The 17924-nt window shown below is 34.4% G+C and overlaps 2 protein-coding genes across 3 annotated transcripts in view; both read left to right on the forward strand.

The window, feature by feature from the left end:
• Positions 1 to 5296: 5296 nt before the first annotated feature.
• Positions 5297 to 13570, forward strand: LOC127948466 (guanylate cyclase soluble subunit alpha-1-like). The gene is made up of 8 exons (XM_052544905.1): positions 5297 to 5930; positions 6193 to 6251; positions 6666 to 6754; positions 6841 to 7556; positions 9895 to 10380; positions 11504 to 11647; positions 12286 to 12440; positions 12853 to 13570. The coding sequence occupies exons 1-8, from the start codon at positions 5697 to 5699 to the stop codon at positions 13007 to 13009; spliced, it is 2040 nt and encodes a 679-aa protein (XP_052400865.1). The 5' UTR covers positions 5297 to 5696; the 3' UTR covers positions 13010 to 13570.
• Positions 13571 to 14451: 881 nt separating this feature from the next.
• LOC127949598 (guanylate cyclase soluble subunit beta-1) overlaps positions 14452 to 17924 on the forward strand; it is a 34162-nt gene continuing 30689 nt past the window's right edge. Inside the window, exons 1-4 of one of the 2 annotated variants that reach the window (XM_052547027.1) lie at positions 14452 to 14683; positions 15128 to 15201; positions 17246 to 17346; positions 17607 to 17725. In XM_052547027.1, coding sequence (XP_052402987.1) covers positions 14681 to 14683; positions 15128 to 15201; positions 17246 to 17346; positions 17607 to 17725 — 297 coding nt within the window. In that variant the 5' untranslated portion in view covers positions 14452 to 14680. The remainder of the gene's footprint in view (positions 14684 to 15127; positions 15202 to 17245; positions 17347 to 17606; positions 17726 to 17924) is intronic. The other variant, XM_052547026.1, reaches the window with a different exon arrangement.

Consider the following 17924-nt stretch of genomic DNA (forward strand, 5'->3'; position numbering starts at 1 on the left):
GACCCCTTTCGACATAAGTCCTGCTCAGCCATCCACATGAATTTGGATTATGAGATTAAAACAATCAGTCAGAACAAACATCCTTTATGGCTACAAGGACCCTTCGCAGAATGGAACTGGGAATTGAGGGAGAGAGTGTCGTGTCATTTGGTTTGTTGGAAAACAAGTTCAAGGGACTGTGTGAACACCTATGATGTTCTTTGAATAAATTCAGAAGCGGCAGACCATGCCAGAGGGTTACTGAGGTAAATAATGCATGGAAGTTTTTTTTTTCTTGCTTACTTACTTTTTTTTTTCTTATTAATATTTTTACTCAAGTATGCATTAAATTGATCAAAAGGCACAGTAAATGTTACAAAAGATTTATATTTTGAATACATTTAGATTCTTTTTGTTCATTAAATAATCCAGAAAAATATTATGGTTTCCACAAAAATATTAAATAGCTGATTTGCACATTGATGAAAAAAAAACTTTCTTGAGCACTAGATCAAAATATAAACAACCCCTAAAACAAGATATTTTAGGTCTTTTGTAATTTGCAATCAGTCCACAATAAGCAATCAATAATGATTGGTTGTGAAAGGGGCATCTCAGTCTTTGCCAGAAAAGATTCAATTCAATTCAAGTTTATTTGTATAGCGTTTTTTACGATACAAATCATTACAAAGCAACTTTACAGAAAATTACGTTTCTACAATATTTAGTAGTAACTAATAAGTGGTGACTGTCAGTTTGTGTGCATATGACAGGATTTTTCAGAAACATTAATACAAGACGTAGACGATGAACATTTTTAACAGCAATTATTATATGATGCAATCACACTTGTAGCAATATTTGTTAGTTCTGTTTGTTGATTCAGGGTTAGCATCATCTGGGGTCCTCTGAGGGTCAGCGTCATCTCTTCTCAGGTGTTCTGGATCCAGACTGGAGCTTGTGTATATCCTAGTTACAAAACAGAGAAACAAATAGAGACATCATTAGCATAGCTGCTGTTCCAACAAAGTAAAATTAATTATAATTGAATAAGAATGCACATTTGATCAGATGCAACTGCAGTCACAATTTATGAGATGCATTATTCGAATGCTTGGTGAAAGAGATGCGTTTTTAATCAAGATTTAAACAAAGAGAGTGTGTCTGAACCCCGAACATTATCAGGAAGGCTATTCCACAGTTTGGGAGCCAAATGTGAAAAAGCTCTAACTCCTTTAGTGGACTTTGCTATCCTTTGCTACCAAAAGTCCAGGGTTTTGTGACCTTAGGGAGCGTGATGGATTGTAACGTGGTATAAGGCTAGTTAGGTACGCAGGAGCTAAACCATTTAGGGCCTCATAGGTAAGTAATGATAATTTGTAACTTAATAGGTAGCCAGTGCAGAGACTGTAAAATTGGGGTAATATGATCATATTTTCCTGACCTGGTAAGGACTCTAAAAAAATAAATAATAAAATTCATGAGAGAATTGTCAGAAAAAAAAGAAAAACAAATCTCAATGCATAATTGCTAATAATTTAGATATTTCAGCATAAACATTCATATATTGTGAAACTTAGTATATACATAGGGCCAGGCATGACAACTCGAATGTGTGACCATTGAGGCCTCAGATGCATTAGAAACCGTCCTGCTGTGAAATATAGCCCCATGGGCATCAGAGTACTATGGAAAACTGTGGTGTATGGATTTCCTACTATGGAAATCTATACATCAATTCTAGGGAGAGACGCCAGCAAGATCTCTGGGCCTGAGCTCATCTTAGATTGTCCAAAAGATAATGAATATGTGTGCTGTGGTAAGATGAGTCCACATTTCTGCTCATTTTTGGGGAAAATGGAAATCAAATTATCAGTCCCAAAGATCAGTTACAGAATGAGTTACAGAAGCAAAAGAAAACGTTTGTCATGGTATATGGGTGCATCAGTGAAAACGGTTGGTGACTTGGTGACTTGCATATGTGTGAAGGTACCATTGACATGGAGGCACATACTGTATATTGGGATTTGTATACTGCCATCAAGATTATGTCTTTCTCGGGAAGCCCATGTTCATTTGATTAGGATAATTCCTCTCATTCTGCATGTGCCACAACTGTGTTCCATAGACACATGTGGATACGGCTGACTGGCCAGCAGATCTGTCTCCTATTGGAAATGTATGACCAGTCGTTAAAAGGAGAATCAGACATCAACTATGAACTAAATCTTAGCCTGTAGAATGATTTCTGGAGGATCATGTAACACTGAAAACTGGAATAATTGCTGATTCAAATGGAAAATTCAGCTTTTGCATCACAGGTGACAAAACATCTTATTATTGAATGACATGTTATTTTAAATTGAAACATTACCATTTTCTTTTCAATCAAATAAATGCAGGTAAGCGTAAGAGACAACCACAAACTTTTGAACCATGGTTCTGTACATACAACCATATTATACTGTATACTTTATACATTATGTTATGTTACATTATATACATATAAATATATGCCCCCACTATGTTTCCATTTTGTATGCTTATCTTTTGAATGGACAAATAACATAAAGACACATACCCGCTATTATTGTTCTGCTGACCATCTCAGCTGTAGTGTTGTTTGTTTCACCAGTTACAGGGAGGTTTGCTCCCTTTGCCACCTCCGAGGAATAATTCACACTGCCTTACACAAGATTCTGAACTTGATGCATTGCAAACATAAAATCAATTATATCGCTCTATTACATCAGGCACAGATCTAGCAATGATTCCAGTTCTGTTCTGTATATGTCTCACAGTACCCATGGAATTGAAATTATTCATGCCTGGCATCACTGGGAATACAAACAACTTCTACCAAACATGACATACGCTAACAAATTGATGGCATGATTAAATGAGTATTGCTTGTAACAGACATGAAGATCGGATACTTTATTTAGTGACATTCTGTGCTAAAATATTTGTACAGTGTATTCATGTGTCAGAGCCCATTGTAATTACATACAATCCATCGTTTCAGCTGCAGCTACATTAACATTTATTGAAAAGAAAGGTGTATAATACATTTGTTTGACAATAAAACTCCTACTGTGACACATAATCATATTACTGCTATCATGAGGCAAAGAGAAGTCAAATCAAACCAGATCTGGTGCGAAACTGGGTCAAATATGTGAACAGAGGTTTGAATTGCCAGGATAAAAAAAAATCACTGTTTTGTTCCAAACTTTAATGGTTTTAAAAGCAATGAAATTTTAATGCTGTGCTATTTTAGCATGAGACTGAATATTTGTCAGGTTTATGCATGGTCAGAGAGAGAAAGAGAGAGATTAGAAGACTGAGATGATTATACCTGGTGCTTTATGGCTTTTCTTCAAGCATGTGGGCACAAATAGAGTCAAAGCTTGGCATCATGCAACCAAGAAGTGCTATCGAATACAAATGAGGATGAAACTAACAAACTAAGAAGGAAACAAATATCACACTTCCTATTTCTCTGTGCTTGGGTTTCATGTTGGCAGCTTTAAGCCAAACTCTTTTCCTTTTTTAATTCTGACGAGCAGCCAGTGTTTATATTATGATCACATAGATATGATCAAGGCAAATGTCATATATACATACAGTATGTACATAGAAAACATAAACAACCACATAAAAAAAAAACTGAAAGCATATGCATAGCTCTAAAACAACAACCACATAATGTGTTGACACATCTGTGACAATCAGGCAGCCATTAATGTAAATCAGAGGAATGATCACTTCACTCTGCAGTATAGCTGCCCATGTGATTCCTCTTGTTTGTTAATCCATGAGCTCTTATGGAGCAATTTGAGTTCCATGAACTGATGATGGATTCAGCATCTGCAGCCTCCAATACATGCTGTCTTTTCCTATTCTTATTTTCAAATTAAAGTGTTTATTAAACTGAGGTAATGTCATGGAAGTTGTGCATGTTTAAGGAGTTGTCCTCCTTAATTTAAAGATGTCCTCCTAATTTGATTTGAATGTGAAAAGAGTGCAATATTGCAAGATACATAATATCACTATACAGTCATTTTTCATTGATTCCTAAATATTAAGAGCAAAGTGGACTAAGAAAACCTCAGTAATTTGAGAGAAAAAAAAATTGTAGCTTGTTGTTTACGCATCTGTCCAAGGATTATGCGGCCACGTAACTTTATTGAAAGCTCTGCAGATTTCCATAGAAATGTTAAATCCCATCATTCAAAATCCTGCAGATCCCAGATCCCAGGTGCAAATAAATTATTATTATTATTATTATTATTATTATTATTATTATTATTATTATCACATACAAGATTCAGTTATTTCGTCACAGGAGAAATTAAAAAATAAATCTAGCACAAGTAGGTTAACATCTCCCCATTTAATTACACAGATGTCTAGAAGCAATGAGATGTTACAGAGATAACTTTTTTTTTTTAATTTCCTGTGCACAAACAACAAATTTCAAATTAAATACAATTATTTATGACATTCAAACTTGCCAAAAATGCAAGGTGATCATGAAGTTAGGGTGATCTCTGAGTCCCTTTTATTATAAATTATTTCAGAGACATGTCATTGACAAAGACCAGTGCTGAACAAAATAATTGAATAGTGAGTGATTTCAAGTTTTCTTCGATCTGTGTACGTTATTGATCTGTTTTGCACAAGAATCTCTCCAGCTCTTGCAAGTGTCGTAGTGGCTGCAAAACACTGCTACATCAAAAACAAGTCATTGTCACCCAGCAAAAATGAATGCCTGTATAATAGTTTGGAATTTATTGTGAGGTTTATTTTTTTATATATATAGGCTAATTATAATAAAATCATAATTAAAATCCAAATTAGCCTCATTCAACTGGATTCCTAGTGTGATCTCGTGGACTCGATGCTCCTCATTAGACTGACAAGTCCTGGCTGGCTGTCTGTTCATGGCAAATACACCCATTAAAGAATGCAAAGCCTTGAGACCCTTATATAACATCTCTTCGCGCCTTTAATGAGTTGCATTGCAATTTATTCATTTTTACATTTGGGTGGCTCAAAGCTCAGCATGTGTCCGAATATGATACGTGACAGATTCAAGCGAGATGTTGAGAGCGTCTCCATTTGCGCATCGTATCATTCAGAATCCGAATAAAAGAAAACGTGGTGTTGCTTAAGTAGCCTATCCACGTTAGGGTTAGATTAGCTATACCCTATACGACATTTAAATATTTGCTAGACGTCACCGAAAGTATACATAATAAGCTGAGGATCGAGCAAGCATTCGGTGCAAAACGGAAATCCTCTAAAATCAAAAGCAAGTTCACTGGATGATGAACAGGGTACACAGCATCTCCAGGAGAACATCACGCACCTCCAGACGAACATAATGCATCTTTAAGGAGCTCTGTCTGCCGGTGCATCCATTGGCTAGCCGGAGGTTGCACTGGGTCCTGTGATTGGCCATACTTAATGATCCTTGGTTTATCATTTGCCCCTGTAATTTACTATGAATATTGTATACAGGCGGAAAAGCTGCTGGTAAGTTTGAAATAGCTTAGTCCTGGGTAAGACGTGTGTGTGCGGGGAAATTATATTTTCCATCATCTAGTGGAAATGCTTCTATCCTGGATTCGGATGGGTAGGAATTGTCTCAGTCGGATATTCAGCATGTAGATATTTCTGCTGGACGTTTGGAGAGGACTATTACGCAAAGAATGTTTTGCGCTAAACTGAAGGATCTCAAGATCGCGGGTGAATGCCCGTTTTCTATGGTCGTTGGAAATGAGGAACCCGCGGACTTTGAGGAAAACAGTGCGGTGAATGCTTTGCCAGTATCCAGAGAGGTGCAGGGCACAAACACAAACATTCTGCCCAGACGCAAAATAAGCCGGAGCAAAGTTAATCTGCATTCACTGGGTGAGAGCATCCGAAAGCTGGTGTGCCCGGAGGTAAATTAATATGTTCGATGTGTCTAATTCACCTGATTATATTTTGCAGCAAATTCTTGTTCATTGCATTGGAAAAAAAAATGTTTTATATCTGCGTTGTGTCCAGAGTACACAACGCGCGCAAATGGAATTGTAATTAATATATATATATATATATATATATATATATATATATATATATATATATATATATATATATATATATATATATATATATAAACACATGTTCTTCTATGTTTAATATATTTTCTTTTTCTTTTAGTTCGAAAAATTACGAAATGCATTGATCAGAGTTATGAAACAGCAGCTAGACATGAGTTGGTAAGCTGTTATTTTTCATTATGTCATCTTACATCTGTGAGAATGTATATTGTCCTTTAATCACATTTAAAATTTTGTCGGTCATTTACAATTTCCATACAGAATTATTGTGTTATTGTGTTCATTCTCATGACTGAATTGGGTATATTATAATATAGATTATACTGCATCAGTATTATGCCTCATTGTTTTATGCATTACATTACATACAAATGATTAAATTATATAGCCTATAATGCCAGTGTGAATTATTACACAGCCTATATGAGATTATTTTAATATTGTATATGCTGAAATGCAGCCTCTGTATTTGTTTCCTAGTTCAACTCAAATTCAAAAGTGTTCGAATGTTGTTCTCGTTATTCCATTCTAGGTATTAATTTATTGACTATGGTTTAATATATGTGTTCAAAGCCCTGTAGCCTGCAGTTCTCATTTGTCTCAGACAATGGACAATGCTGAACAATTATCAGATGTCATGAAAAACTTCGCCCTTAAAACAGGTATGAAGAGGCATTAAAAATTATTTATATAATCTTAATATTCGTAAAATAATATTTTTTAATGAATTGTACTGATTAAATTCCAGATATCCCCATGGATACGCTAAAGATTTCTCTGGGTCTGGAGGTGTTTCGGGACTGTTATGAGGAGGACGGTCATATTCTTCATGTGGTGGGGGGAGCTCTCCATGATTTTCTAAACAGCTTCAATGTTCTCTTAAAGCAGAGCACACCACCCACCCCAGAAGTTCAGCGTTACATCCACCAAGCCTCTATCCTCTGCCTGGACAAAGACCCAGGACTCCTAACCGTCTATTTCTTCAATCCCCTCCCCACCACTGAGCTCTTCTTCTCGGGTGTCATCCAGGCAGCAGCGTGTTTGCTCTACTGCACACGGGTGGAAGTCAGAATGGATGTTGGGGGTAAAGACAGTAGTGCTCTACAGGCCAGTCATCAGCCTCATCTGCTGTACTCAGTAGTAGTGAGAGACGGCAGAAGCCTCACACCAAGCCCCATGAGGACGCACTCATCTGGAGACATTCCCCTCTCACTGCTCTACTCTACTTTTCCCTTCCACATTCTCTTAGATCAGGAAATGAGCCTGATGCAGATTGGAGACGGTTTGAGGAGGAGGCTCGGACGATGCAGAGATGGGCAAAGGAGAACTTTTTTCAACGAGCACTTTGCTATTGTTTCACCTGAGATACGAGCCAGCTTCCAGGATATTTTAACCATGCTAAACACCCAGTTTGTGCTACGGGTGAAACAGCATGGAGCGAGCTCTGCTGACAGACCTGGAAAGGTATTTTTTGTTTTACCATTTTGTTTCTCCCTCTGCAATAAGGTTTCCCTTGTGTCCTATGTATTGAAATGCTGATGGTGACAACAGGCCACCTGTTACGCGTGAAACTGCTTACTTGGGAAATTTTAAAACATCAAGCTTATTGCTTAGCTAAGACAAGTCAAATAGAGTGAGGGGGGGAGGCACTTAATTTTGCAGCTGTGAATGTGTTCGTATGCTGGTGTGTATTTGAAATGTGAACTTCTGAAGGTCTATGTGTCATTTTAACACCGACATCAAAGAGAAAGAGGAATCAAAGATTGCTTTGGGTTTCATGTTGATTAGACAATTAAAAAGCGCAACGTGATTCAACTAATCAGTGCAAAGTAATTAGTAGGATTTTTACTCATAGGTTTATCTTCGTGCAGATGTGAGATGAGTTTTTATGAGGTGGTCGAGGGGAATTTTTAATGGCAAGTCTTAGTTTCTTGGGTTGAAGATGATCAGTATAATAAGAGCAATGCAATAAAGCCATGTACATCGCAGATGATGAAATTAACATGGCGGCAAATGTCAAGACGTGGAAGGCCCCTCAAAGCCTCTACTAATGAGATCTAACCATACGCTCACACAAAAGGAATAGCAAAGCAACCTCATACAGTATCTAGATTCATTTAGGAAACATACAGTACACACAGTATATATTATTAGTACAGATGCATTATTATGAGTTTGTGCATACATATGGTTCATGTAGAGTCTTATGTTCATTCCTTTATTAGTGTTAAAGTGTCCTTTTAACAAGTTTTTCTATTGCCAATTTAAAGATTTGGCTGATATAATCCTAGTGAAAAATAAATATACTAAAGTTTATTTGAAACACATTTATTTCATGCTTAGTATACTACAAATACATTTACATATTATGTATTTACTGTAATACCGTGCAATTATACTGTTGGTATACTGTACTAAACAGGTATACTTCAAGTCTGCTAAATTAACTAATTCTGGGCTTAATTCACTTTAATTGTGAGGAAGTATTGCTGAGGTCCAACTAAAGATATTCTTAAGTATATATATTTGATTGTGCTAGAGTGGAACTATTGAGAGTATACTTTAGGTATACTTTAAATGTCTTGCATTTGTGACCTTGGACCATAAAACCATGCAGTCTTAAGTATCAGTTTTTCCAAACTGAGAATGTACATCATCTGAATGCTCAATAAAAAAAAGATATTCATTGATGTATGGTTTGTTTGGATAAGACAATATTTGGCTGAGATAGAATTATTTGGAAATCTGGAATCTGTCGGTGCAAAATAAATCTAAATATTGAGAAAATTGCCTTTAAAGTTGTCCAAATAAAGTTCTTAGGAATGCATATTACTTATCAAAAATGAAGTTTTTATATATTTACAGAAGGAAATTTACAAAATATATTCATGGAACATGATCTTTACTTAATATCCTGATGATTTTTGGCATAAAAGAAAAATCTATAATTTTGCCCCATACAGTGTATTTTTGGCTATTGCTACAAATATATCCCTTAGCGACTTAAGACTGGTTTTGTGGTCCAGGGTCACATTTAAAGACCGTCATTATTCAAAGATCATACAATCCTCATCAATAGTGACATTAAAAGACATTTTAGGTTTAATGTTAAGAAATGTGGATCGTGTAGTAGTACTCCAAATAAAGTGAAGTAAAATGTCAGTAAATATGTTAATAGATTTGAACTATACTTAGAATAAAAATAAATGTATTTTAAATATATTACTTTGGAAAGCACATGGACATCAGTCAGCAAAGAAAATATTTCCAATTAAATTTATAAAGAAAACTATGAACTCAAGCAAGGTGGTAGGGTTAGGACGATTTGATATATTGATATATTCTGTAGCATACTTCAACATCAGCGTGCAAGCTAAGTGCATATTGAATACCTTTGAGCAAGATGAATGATATGGTCATATTCAGAGTGATCTCATGAGAAAACTATTTCACATTTTGGGAAATTGGTTGCAAATTTGTATGAAAATGTAGCCCCATGCCTAAAACAAACCTTCAATGTGGCAAAAGCAGATAGTATGAAAACATGTGAAAAAGATTTAAGAAATTAAGAAATTCCCATGAATTTAGCAAAATAGAACATTTTTAGAAACTGCCATGAGAGTGTTAATATAATATTATATAATATTATATTATATATTATATTCCAAAAACTATATTAACGTAACCTATATTATAATATATATATATATATATATAAGTTTTCTACATTTGTCTAATTTATAACAAACTAGTCCAAAACTAAACTGAATTAATTCCCATTCTTCCAACCCTCTCATTGTAGCATATGGACCTGAAGGGGCAGATGATCTTCATGTCAGAAATGAGTGCTCTCCTCTTCCTCGGCTCTCCGTGTGTAGATAAGCTGGAGGAGTTGACAGGCCGGGGCCTCTACCTCTCTGACATCCCCATCCACAATGCGTTACGAGATGTTGTTCTGGTTGGGGAGCAGACCAAGGCCCAAGATGGACTAAAAAAACGTCTGGGTAAAGCCAAAGCTGCCCTGGAACAGGCACATCAAGCCCTTGAAGAAGAGAAGAGGCGAACAGTAGAGCTGCTCTTCACAATATTCCCAGGGAATGTTGCTCAGCGTTTGTGGCAGGGACTTCCTGTGCAGGCAAAAAAATTTGATCATGTCACCATGCTGTTCTCAGATATCGTGGGCTTCACTGCGACATGCTCACGATGTACACCCATGCAGGTGGTGAACATGCTCAGTGAGCTCTACACAAGGTTTGATCACCACTGCGGTGAGCTGGATGTGTATAAGGTGGGTAAAATTGCTGTATAACTGTTAGCTCCAAACAAATAAATCTATGTAGAACATTTCACTGCCACTCACTGATGATAAGTGTTAAATTCCTCTTCAATTAATAGTGTTGTTTTTGGTACAGTACACAGTATTCCTTTTTAGGTATTTCAGCTTTAAACTAGATTAAAAAAAATCTATAAATGGTAAATAAAATGGGGCTGTATTTTTTCACAGATTGCAAAAATATTCTCCTTAATCTTAAGGCCCTTGGGATTTTTAAATGATCATTCACAAGAAATCGTTAAACCAAACAATAATTAATTTAATCATTTTTGACATGCTGGCTCATAAACCGCTGAGAGGTTCGCTAATGTAATCTGAAGCCGAATTTCCCATACACATGCAGCAGAGAAGAATTTCATGTAAAAGACGGTGGAGGTAAAGTTTAGCTTAGTGTCTGGCTTTGCTTACATTCTTACAGACAGCTATATCCTAAAATAGATTCCACTCTTGTCTTCTCCCAACATATCTCAGCTGGTTCATGATGTGTGTCTCAAACAACTCCAAACTGGATGTGCAATAACAGGGAATTAATGTCTCTCAAGCTGTCAAGATGTACTATTTTGTTAACGTAAAGTTTGTTTGTTATAGCTGGCTTCAAAATAGCAGATTTTTGTGGAATTATATAAATAGTCAGTTAACGTACTGTAAACTGGTGCATAGATGGGAATGCACTGGTGAGCTTTTAGTATTATGCATAAAATATAATCAAATAAAGTATAGTATAATATAAAATAAGTATTGAATATTAATTAATATTTAATTATTTAATTAAAACTGCTAAGGGTGTGTTTGTCTGTGCACTTGGATGGGTCAAATGTAGAGCACAAATTCCAAGTATGGGACACCATAGCGACACATCACATCACATCACTTTTTCACTTTAAATTAAATATTAATTAAAATTGTTGCGCAAATGCAGATCTCTTTTATTAACTGGTTTTAGTTAACACATGGATGTCACATGAGAGGCAAATCAGAAAATTACTGCATGCACCTCGATCATACCCAGAGGTGTGTTATAAAATATTTAGCACTCTGCTCTCGTAACCTTTTATATGTCCTCATTTGTGCATTCAAGGTGGAAACCATTGGAGACGCGTACTGTGTAGCTGGAGGCTTACACAAAGAGAGTCCGACCCATGCTGTCCAGATTGCTCTCATGGCTCTAAAGATGATGGAATTGTCTGATGAGGTCACGACTCCCATGGGGGAGGTTATCAAGGTTAGTGTTACATCAGGTTTTTCTACATTTTGTGTAGTTATAGCATGAATATAAAATCTTTCCTCATTAGTCATGCAAACCTTTGCTAGACTGCTGATTTGAAACAAAATAATGTTTCAACAGTGTTGTTTGTTAGTAAAATAAGAAATTTTCTATTTAAAACAAACGCTTCACTGAGAAGTTTATATATGTTATATATATTTATATCCTTATATATTTCATGCAAACAAACTCCCACTACAAAGGGTAAATAATTTTTGAAAGATCACATCTAATGTCTCCTATTTTAGACTTTTTTCCTTAACAGTGCAATAGTGAAGTGGAATTAGTTATCAGATTTAGAATTAGATCATGAATACTGCTGCTTTAGATCAAAACTGTGATACTTTTATATAACAAACATTCATTTTGGAGAAAGGTATTTATGTTTGTTTATGATTCAGTTTGAGCTTCTGAATTTCGTTGTTTAAATGCTAAATATATTTTGACAAACATTAGACATCAGGAGACTAAAATTTGCTCAGAAATGTTAATATTACATATGGCTTGCAATAAAAAAAATATAAAAAGAATATTGGAAAAGAAATATGTGAAGAAAATGTTTTTTAAAGGGAGTCTTTGCTTTGTTTTATTCTCAGATGCGTATCGGGATCCACTCTGGCTCGGTTTTGGCTGGTGTAGTCGGTGTTAAAATGCCCCGTTACTGCCTTTTTGGCAATAACGTCACATTAGCCAACAAGTTTGAGTCCTGTAGCCTGCCAAGAAAGATTAACGTCAGTCCCACCACATACAGGTATAAGCAGAGACAACTAGTTTGTTTATTTTGTATTTAGAGCTTAATAGTAAGTGTGATTCACTAAATGTTTATTTTATTATTTTACAGTTTTAAAATTTTAAATTAGGGTAAATTTATTTTACATGTTATCGAGAGCAACAATATGTCAGATTTTGTACAATAAGGTGTGACAAAAACAACTACATTAATTTTAAATGAACAAAGAACAGGAACATTTCACCATGTTTTATATGTTTAAGAAAGAATAACACTTGAAGATCTTCCTTATTAAATCATATCTGGATGAGCCAAAACAAGTACAAGTATTTTAAGTATATTCCATTCTGTCAGAGGTGATTTAGCACTAACAGTTTTACTCTGTACCTGCATTTGGGTTTTAGGATAATTTGTTATTTCCCTCTCATTTCAGATTGTTAAAAGATTGTCCAGAGTTCACTCTCATCCCCCGGACAAGAGAGGATCTTCCACCCAACTTCCCTGCCGACATCCCTGGAGTTTGTTACTTCCTCCAGGCTCGCGATCAAATGACTAGTGCTGCTTCAGACGAAACTCAACCCAGTGGATAAAAAAACATAAAATCTTTAAGACACAAATCCTGGAAACATTGGGTTAATATTAACTGTCACTCTGTGTATATTTATAGTTGAGCCAGAGGTAGTTTATCATCCAAATGTTGAATGTTGGCAAAAAGCTATCAAATAACATTCATTAGAAGGGTTTCACTGTGCACAGTTTTTGTTCACAGTAGTGTTGGATTAAAGCCTCAGATTTTTGTTTGGCAGAACATCTTCTTTTTTATATAAATATATATGTAGAGTATTTAGTATATTTTTAATTCCCGACCATATAACAAAAATCTAAAAAGCAAAGAATGCTATCCACATTAGTATTTATAATTACTATTTCTCTACAGAACCTATGTGAATCATTTATTCTGTATGAGGCAATTAGTATCAATTCAATAGTCTGAATAGAGCACATTTCATTGTAGTGCACCACACAGTAAAGGGGAAGAAAAGCACACAGTAAAGGTTCACATTAGTAGAGCCCGACCACAGTCATCCTTAAAGTAAACATTGTGACTTTTTTGTATTGTAATAAATCTATAATAAACATGCTTTACTCAAGGTTTGGATTGTTTAATGTCTATGTTTCAATGTGACCTAGTATTTCATGAAAAGAGTGAAAGGGTGACCACAAAAAGATAACACTTGCATTATTCTACATTTTGTTCAGATTTCACATAACATTGTTCTTCATAAAACACTAACAGTGTCCAAACAGTGTTTTAACTTGTTATTAAACAGAACAGTGGCCATGTGTGTGTGTGTGTGTGTGTGTGTGTTTGGTTGGTTGGTTTTTTTTTTTTTAATCTACCAAGATTAACATGCTTCATGAAAAGTAATATGGTAATGTATCAGAAGCGCAATACAAAAAAGTTATGATAAACATGTTTGTGCCTAAAATACCACCCCATAGTGAATTTCATTCAGCTGTGCTATTTATCACTACATATTATTTAATATAAAAAGCATAACAAATTAGAGATAAATCTGAAATAAATAAATCAAAGAAATAATAGGCTAATATCTTGATATCAAATTGACTAAGAATATAGTGAAAGCTTTTTAAAAATGTAAACCTCTTCATGAAGTAAAAATCGATAGGGTATGAAAATACGAATTCATTTTCTTAATTTGATAATTTTTAAATTAATTAGACTGATTACAATATTATGATATATTTAAACCATCCAACGATAACATCTGACAGCATTCCCCTTGCTTGGTCGATGAATATTAATAAGGTCATGTTGGCGTTGCTTGGTAACCTTCACGGAGCTTACAAGACGTAACCTAATTAATATTCATGACACAGGCCTCAACCAAGTAGGAATCGTTAATTCGCCAGTTAATTAGCGCCCACCTACTAGCGTCTCTTCGCGGCCAATCAGGTAGGAATTCTGGACAAACGTCATGTTGCGTAATGAATATTCATGAGCCAATCCTTCAACGTAGTACAATTCCTGAATCCGGGATCCAGTAAAACGCAAATAGCGAGAACCAGCTGTGTGTAGTACTTTTGCATCCCTGCGTTCTCGTTGGCTGCATCCTCTGTCAATAACAATGAGCTCGTTTCAGGAATGGTGGTTTCACTCGTAACAGCTGTACGGTTTTTCAGTGCTGGTGTTTAGTGATAAGCTATCACAAACAGAGGACTGGCGAATTAATCCAAACATGGTAACGTTATGTAGCAATAATATGAATGCGATTTTACATTTCTTTTACATTTCTGTTTTTATTCTGTAATCCTTATTCACGTTAATATTTGCTCTGCAGCTTACGGTATCATTGGTGATATAAAAACGATGGAAATACGGTTTTACTCAAATATGTATTTTTGTAATATAGTAGTAACGTTATATATGTATATATGTAGCCTATACATATAAACACAGTGAGGTATGTATTGCCTCACTGTGTGACAAGATACACCAATGTTCGTTACAGATCACGTCCTTACGCACAACAAAAGCACTAACGTACAACATGTTTGTATAAATGGCACATTTGAATATGTAAACAATGAAAGGCAAATAATGCATTACAGTGCATGTAGTGTATAAACATATAATTATATCATGCATAAATTTCACAACTTTATATTTCACTCTTTTTTGGCAGTACGGTTTTGTGAACCATGCACTAGAACTTCTGGTGCTGAGAAATTATGGTCCAGATGTGTGGGAGGACATCAAGTGAGTTCATGTGGACTTCTCTATTACATCATGGACAATCTTATATTGTCATTTTTTTTTTTATTTTTATAATTTATTATAATTTTTTGCATTTATGTGCAATGTATTTATATTTGAAAATATGTGTCTGTACATATAATAGATGTTCTCAGATATAAATTCAAATGACTTAAGGAGAGGCGTGTGTGTAGCTATGACACTTACTAAACTATGGTTTGAAATCTAAATCAAATTTCAGCAAATGCTATTTTATTCTTAACACTTTTTCATAATGTCTTAAAAATACAATTAATGATATCTAGAGCTAAGTATATTGTAATTGGCAAGTCTTTACCACCATATGCTCTTTTTCTTTAATTCGTAACATAAGAAATCACGTATAACATGTCATGGGGTTAAGTCACATGCATAACAATTTTTTCCTCTTGCACAAACAGTTCAGCTTTATTTAACTTCCTCCATCTCTTTAACATGACTTTTAAGAGCAGTCTTTTCAAGTCACAGCTGTGCTTAATGTAAACACATGTTTTAGGGCCTGTTTAGGCTTAAGTTGTGAGCTTGAGTCTCACTTGATTTTCTGGCAACATTAAAACAGTTGGAATCAGTTATTGCAGCATTTTTTTTCTGCAAGGTTCAGTATTATCACAAGGTTAGCATCTCACATTGCACTGTCCAAGACATGATTAACTATGTTTCTATTTCTATTTTTAGGTTTTGTTTACCTTTGTTGATACTATTGTGACTTTTTGGCTGGACTTTTCTTTTGTCATCATTCTTAGTCAAAGGTTTTTTTTTTTGTTTTTTTTAGCTCAGTTTAGTAATATGTCCAGGCAAAGCACATTTTGACCTGACTCTAACAATCTTCATGCTTTTATTAAATATTCCTTTTCATTTAATTATGTAATTCATTTCATGTAATTACCTTGGAGCCCAAAATTTCTAATGAAACACACACACACACACACACACACACACACACACACACACACACACACACACACACACAGACACACACACACACACACACACACATATATATATTGTAAAACTTTCTATAAAGCATGTATTTATAATACATTATAAGGATATTCTTAAGGCATTATAATTAATAAACGTATAATATGTTGTATCATTATAATAAAACGTATAATATGTTATATCATTTCATGAATATTTATAAGAACAGTTATTATTAAAATATTATACTATTTACTTATTTGTGATTATAGCTTTTAAGAGTATGATGATTTATAACACAGTGAACACATTGCATCCACTTTTACAATGGATTATATATCTCATAGTTATAATGTGTTTTAAGTCTCATTTTGTTGCCATTTTTCTGATGCTACTTTACTTAAAGTGGTCAAAGACCACTTATAAGTATTAATAATAATAATAATAATTTTGTGATGTTAAACCAACAGATAAAATGACTATAAGTGTCTTTGCAAGTACGTCAACTTTAGATTCTACTATTCTTAAGTATACTAATACTCTAATGAGAGTTAGTTGGCATGTAGTTGCAAAGTTGCTTAAGTCGATTGATTAAGGGTACCATAAAAATAAAATGTAACCATATGAAACATTGCATTTTTTTCAGTTGAAGTATTAATCGCACATCAATTAATGAACATTAGCTCCACAGAAACACTCAAATAACACTCAACCACTCTAACCACTCACAAGCTGTAATAAGATACTGTGCAGATCTTAAACAATGTCAGGATATGATACAGTCCATTAAACTGTAAATGAAGTAGATGTGTCAGAAATAATCATACTCTTAAACTTATAACTACATATACGTAAGTATTATGATGTATTAGAATTGTTGTTATGATTATTCATGAGTTGATATAACATATTATAATTTGTTTTATAATGCATTATGCATTCGTTATAATGCCTTAAGAATACACTTATGGTGTATTATAAATACGGGCTTCATAGAAAGCGTTACCATTTTTTTTTCTTTTAATGTTAATGATGTAATAGTAATAACTTGATGTTTCAAATATTTTATACTATATTTTTATTTTAGGAGAGAGGCTCAGGTTGATGTGGAAGGACAGTTTTTGGTCAGAATTATCTATGAAGATGCCAAAACATATGACCTTGTGGCTGCTGCAAGCAAAGTTCTAAGTAAGGTTTTATTTGTTTTTGTTATTGTTGTAGTTTTGGAAAGATGGAGGAAATAATTTTCTGAAACCTAAATTTATTTATTTATTAAGTTGTTTATAAAATCAAAAGTGGCCTATTATAAATGTTCTATTAGTTCACTGGGTGAAGTGACAGAACTTCATAATGGTTAACTTATACAATGAAATGTAACAAGATTACTTAGTTTAAATGTAAAATTCTTCTTGAATTGCCTGTTGCTTTAAATATGGTTTCTTCTATAGAAATGGATGCCGGAGGCATCTTGCAAATGTTCGGGAAAATGTTTTTTGAGTTCTGTCAGGAATCTGGCTATGACACTATCCTTCGAGTGTTGGGCTCCAATGTCCGTGAATTCTTACAAGTAAGAGGCTACTGTTTTTATCACCAAAAATCAGCAGCAGCAATGTTGAGAAAGTGACGCAAGTAACACTGTTCTCTATTTCACACACTGCATGTACTGTACTTTTAGTGAGGGTGATTTTTAAAATGTTTTAAATAATAATAGTGATAAATAATAATAGTTCTGTGTAAGTGCAGATTATTGATGATAACATCAATGG

Source organism: Carassius gibelio, chromosome B1 (assembly GCF_023724105.1).
Source record: "Carassius gibelio isolate Cgi1373 ecotype wild population from Czech Republic chromosome B1, carGib1.2-hapl.c, whole genome shotgun sequence".
NCBI lineage: Eukaryota > Metazoa > Chordata > Actinopteri > Cypriniformes > Cyprinidae > Carassius > Carassius gibelio.

Excerpts from the sequence above, each read along its gene's own strand:
- LOC127948466 (XM_052544905.1), top strand. The coding sequence starts at position 5,697 with ATGTTTTGCGCTAAACTGAAGGATCTCAAGATCGCGGGTGAATGCCCG. Across the intron at positions 5,931-6,192 it reads GAAAGCTGGTGTGCCCGGAG|TTCGAAAAATTACGAAATGC; the intron begins GTAAATTAATAT and ends TTTTTCTTTTAG. Across the intron at positions 11,648-12,285 it reads CCATGGGGGAGGTTATCAAG|ATGCGTATCGGGATCCACTC; the intron begins GTTAGTGTTACA and ends TTTTATTCTCAG.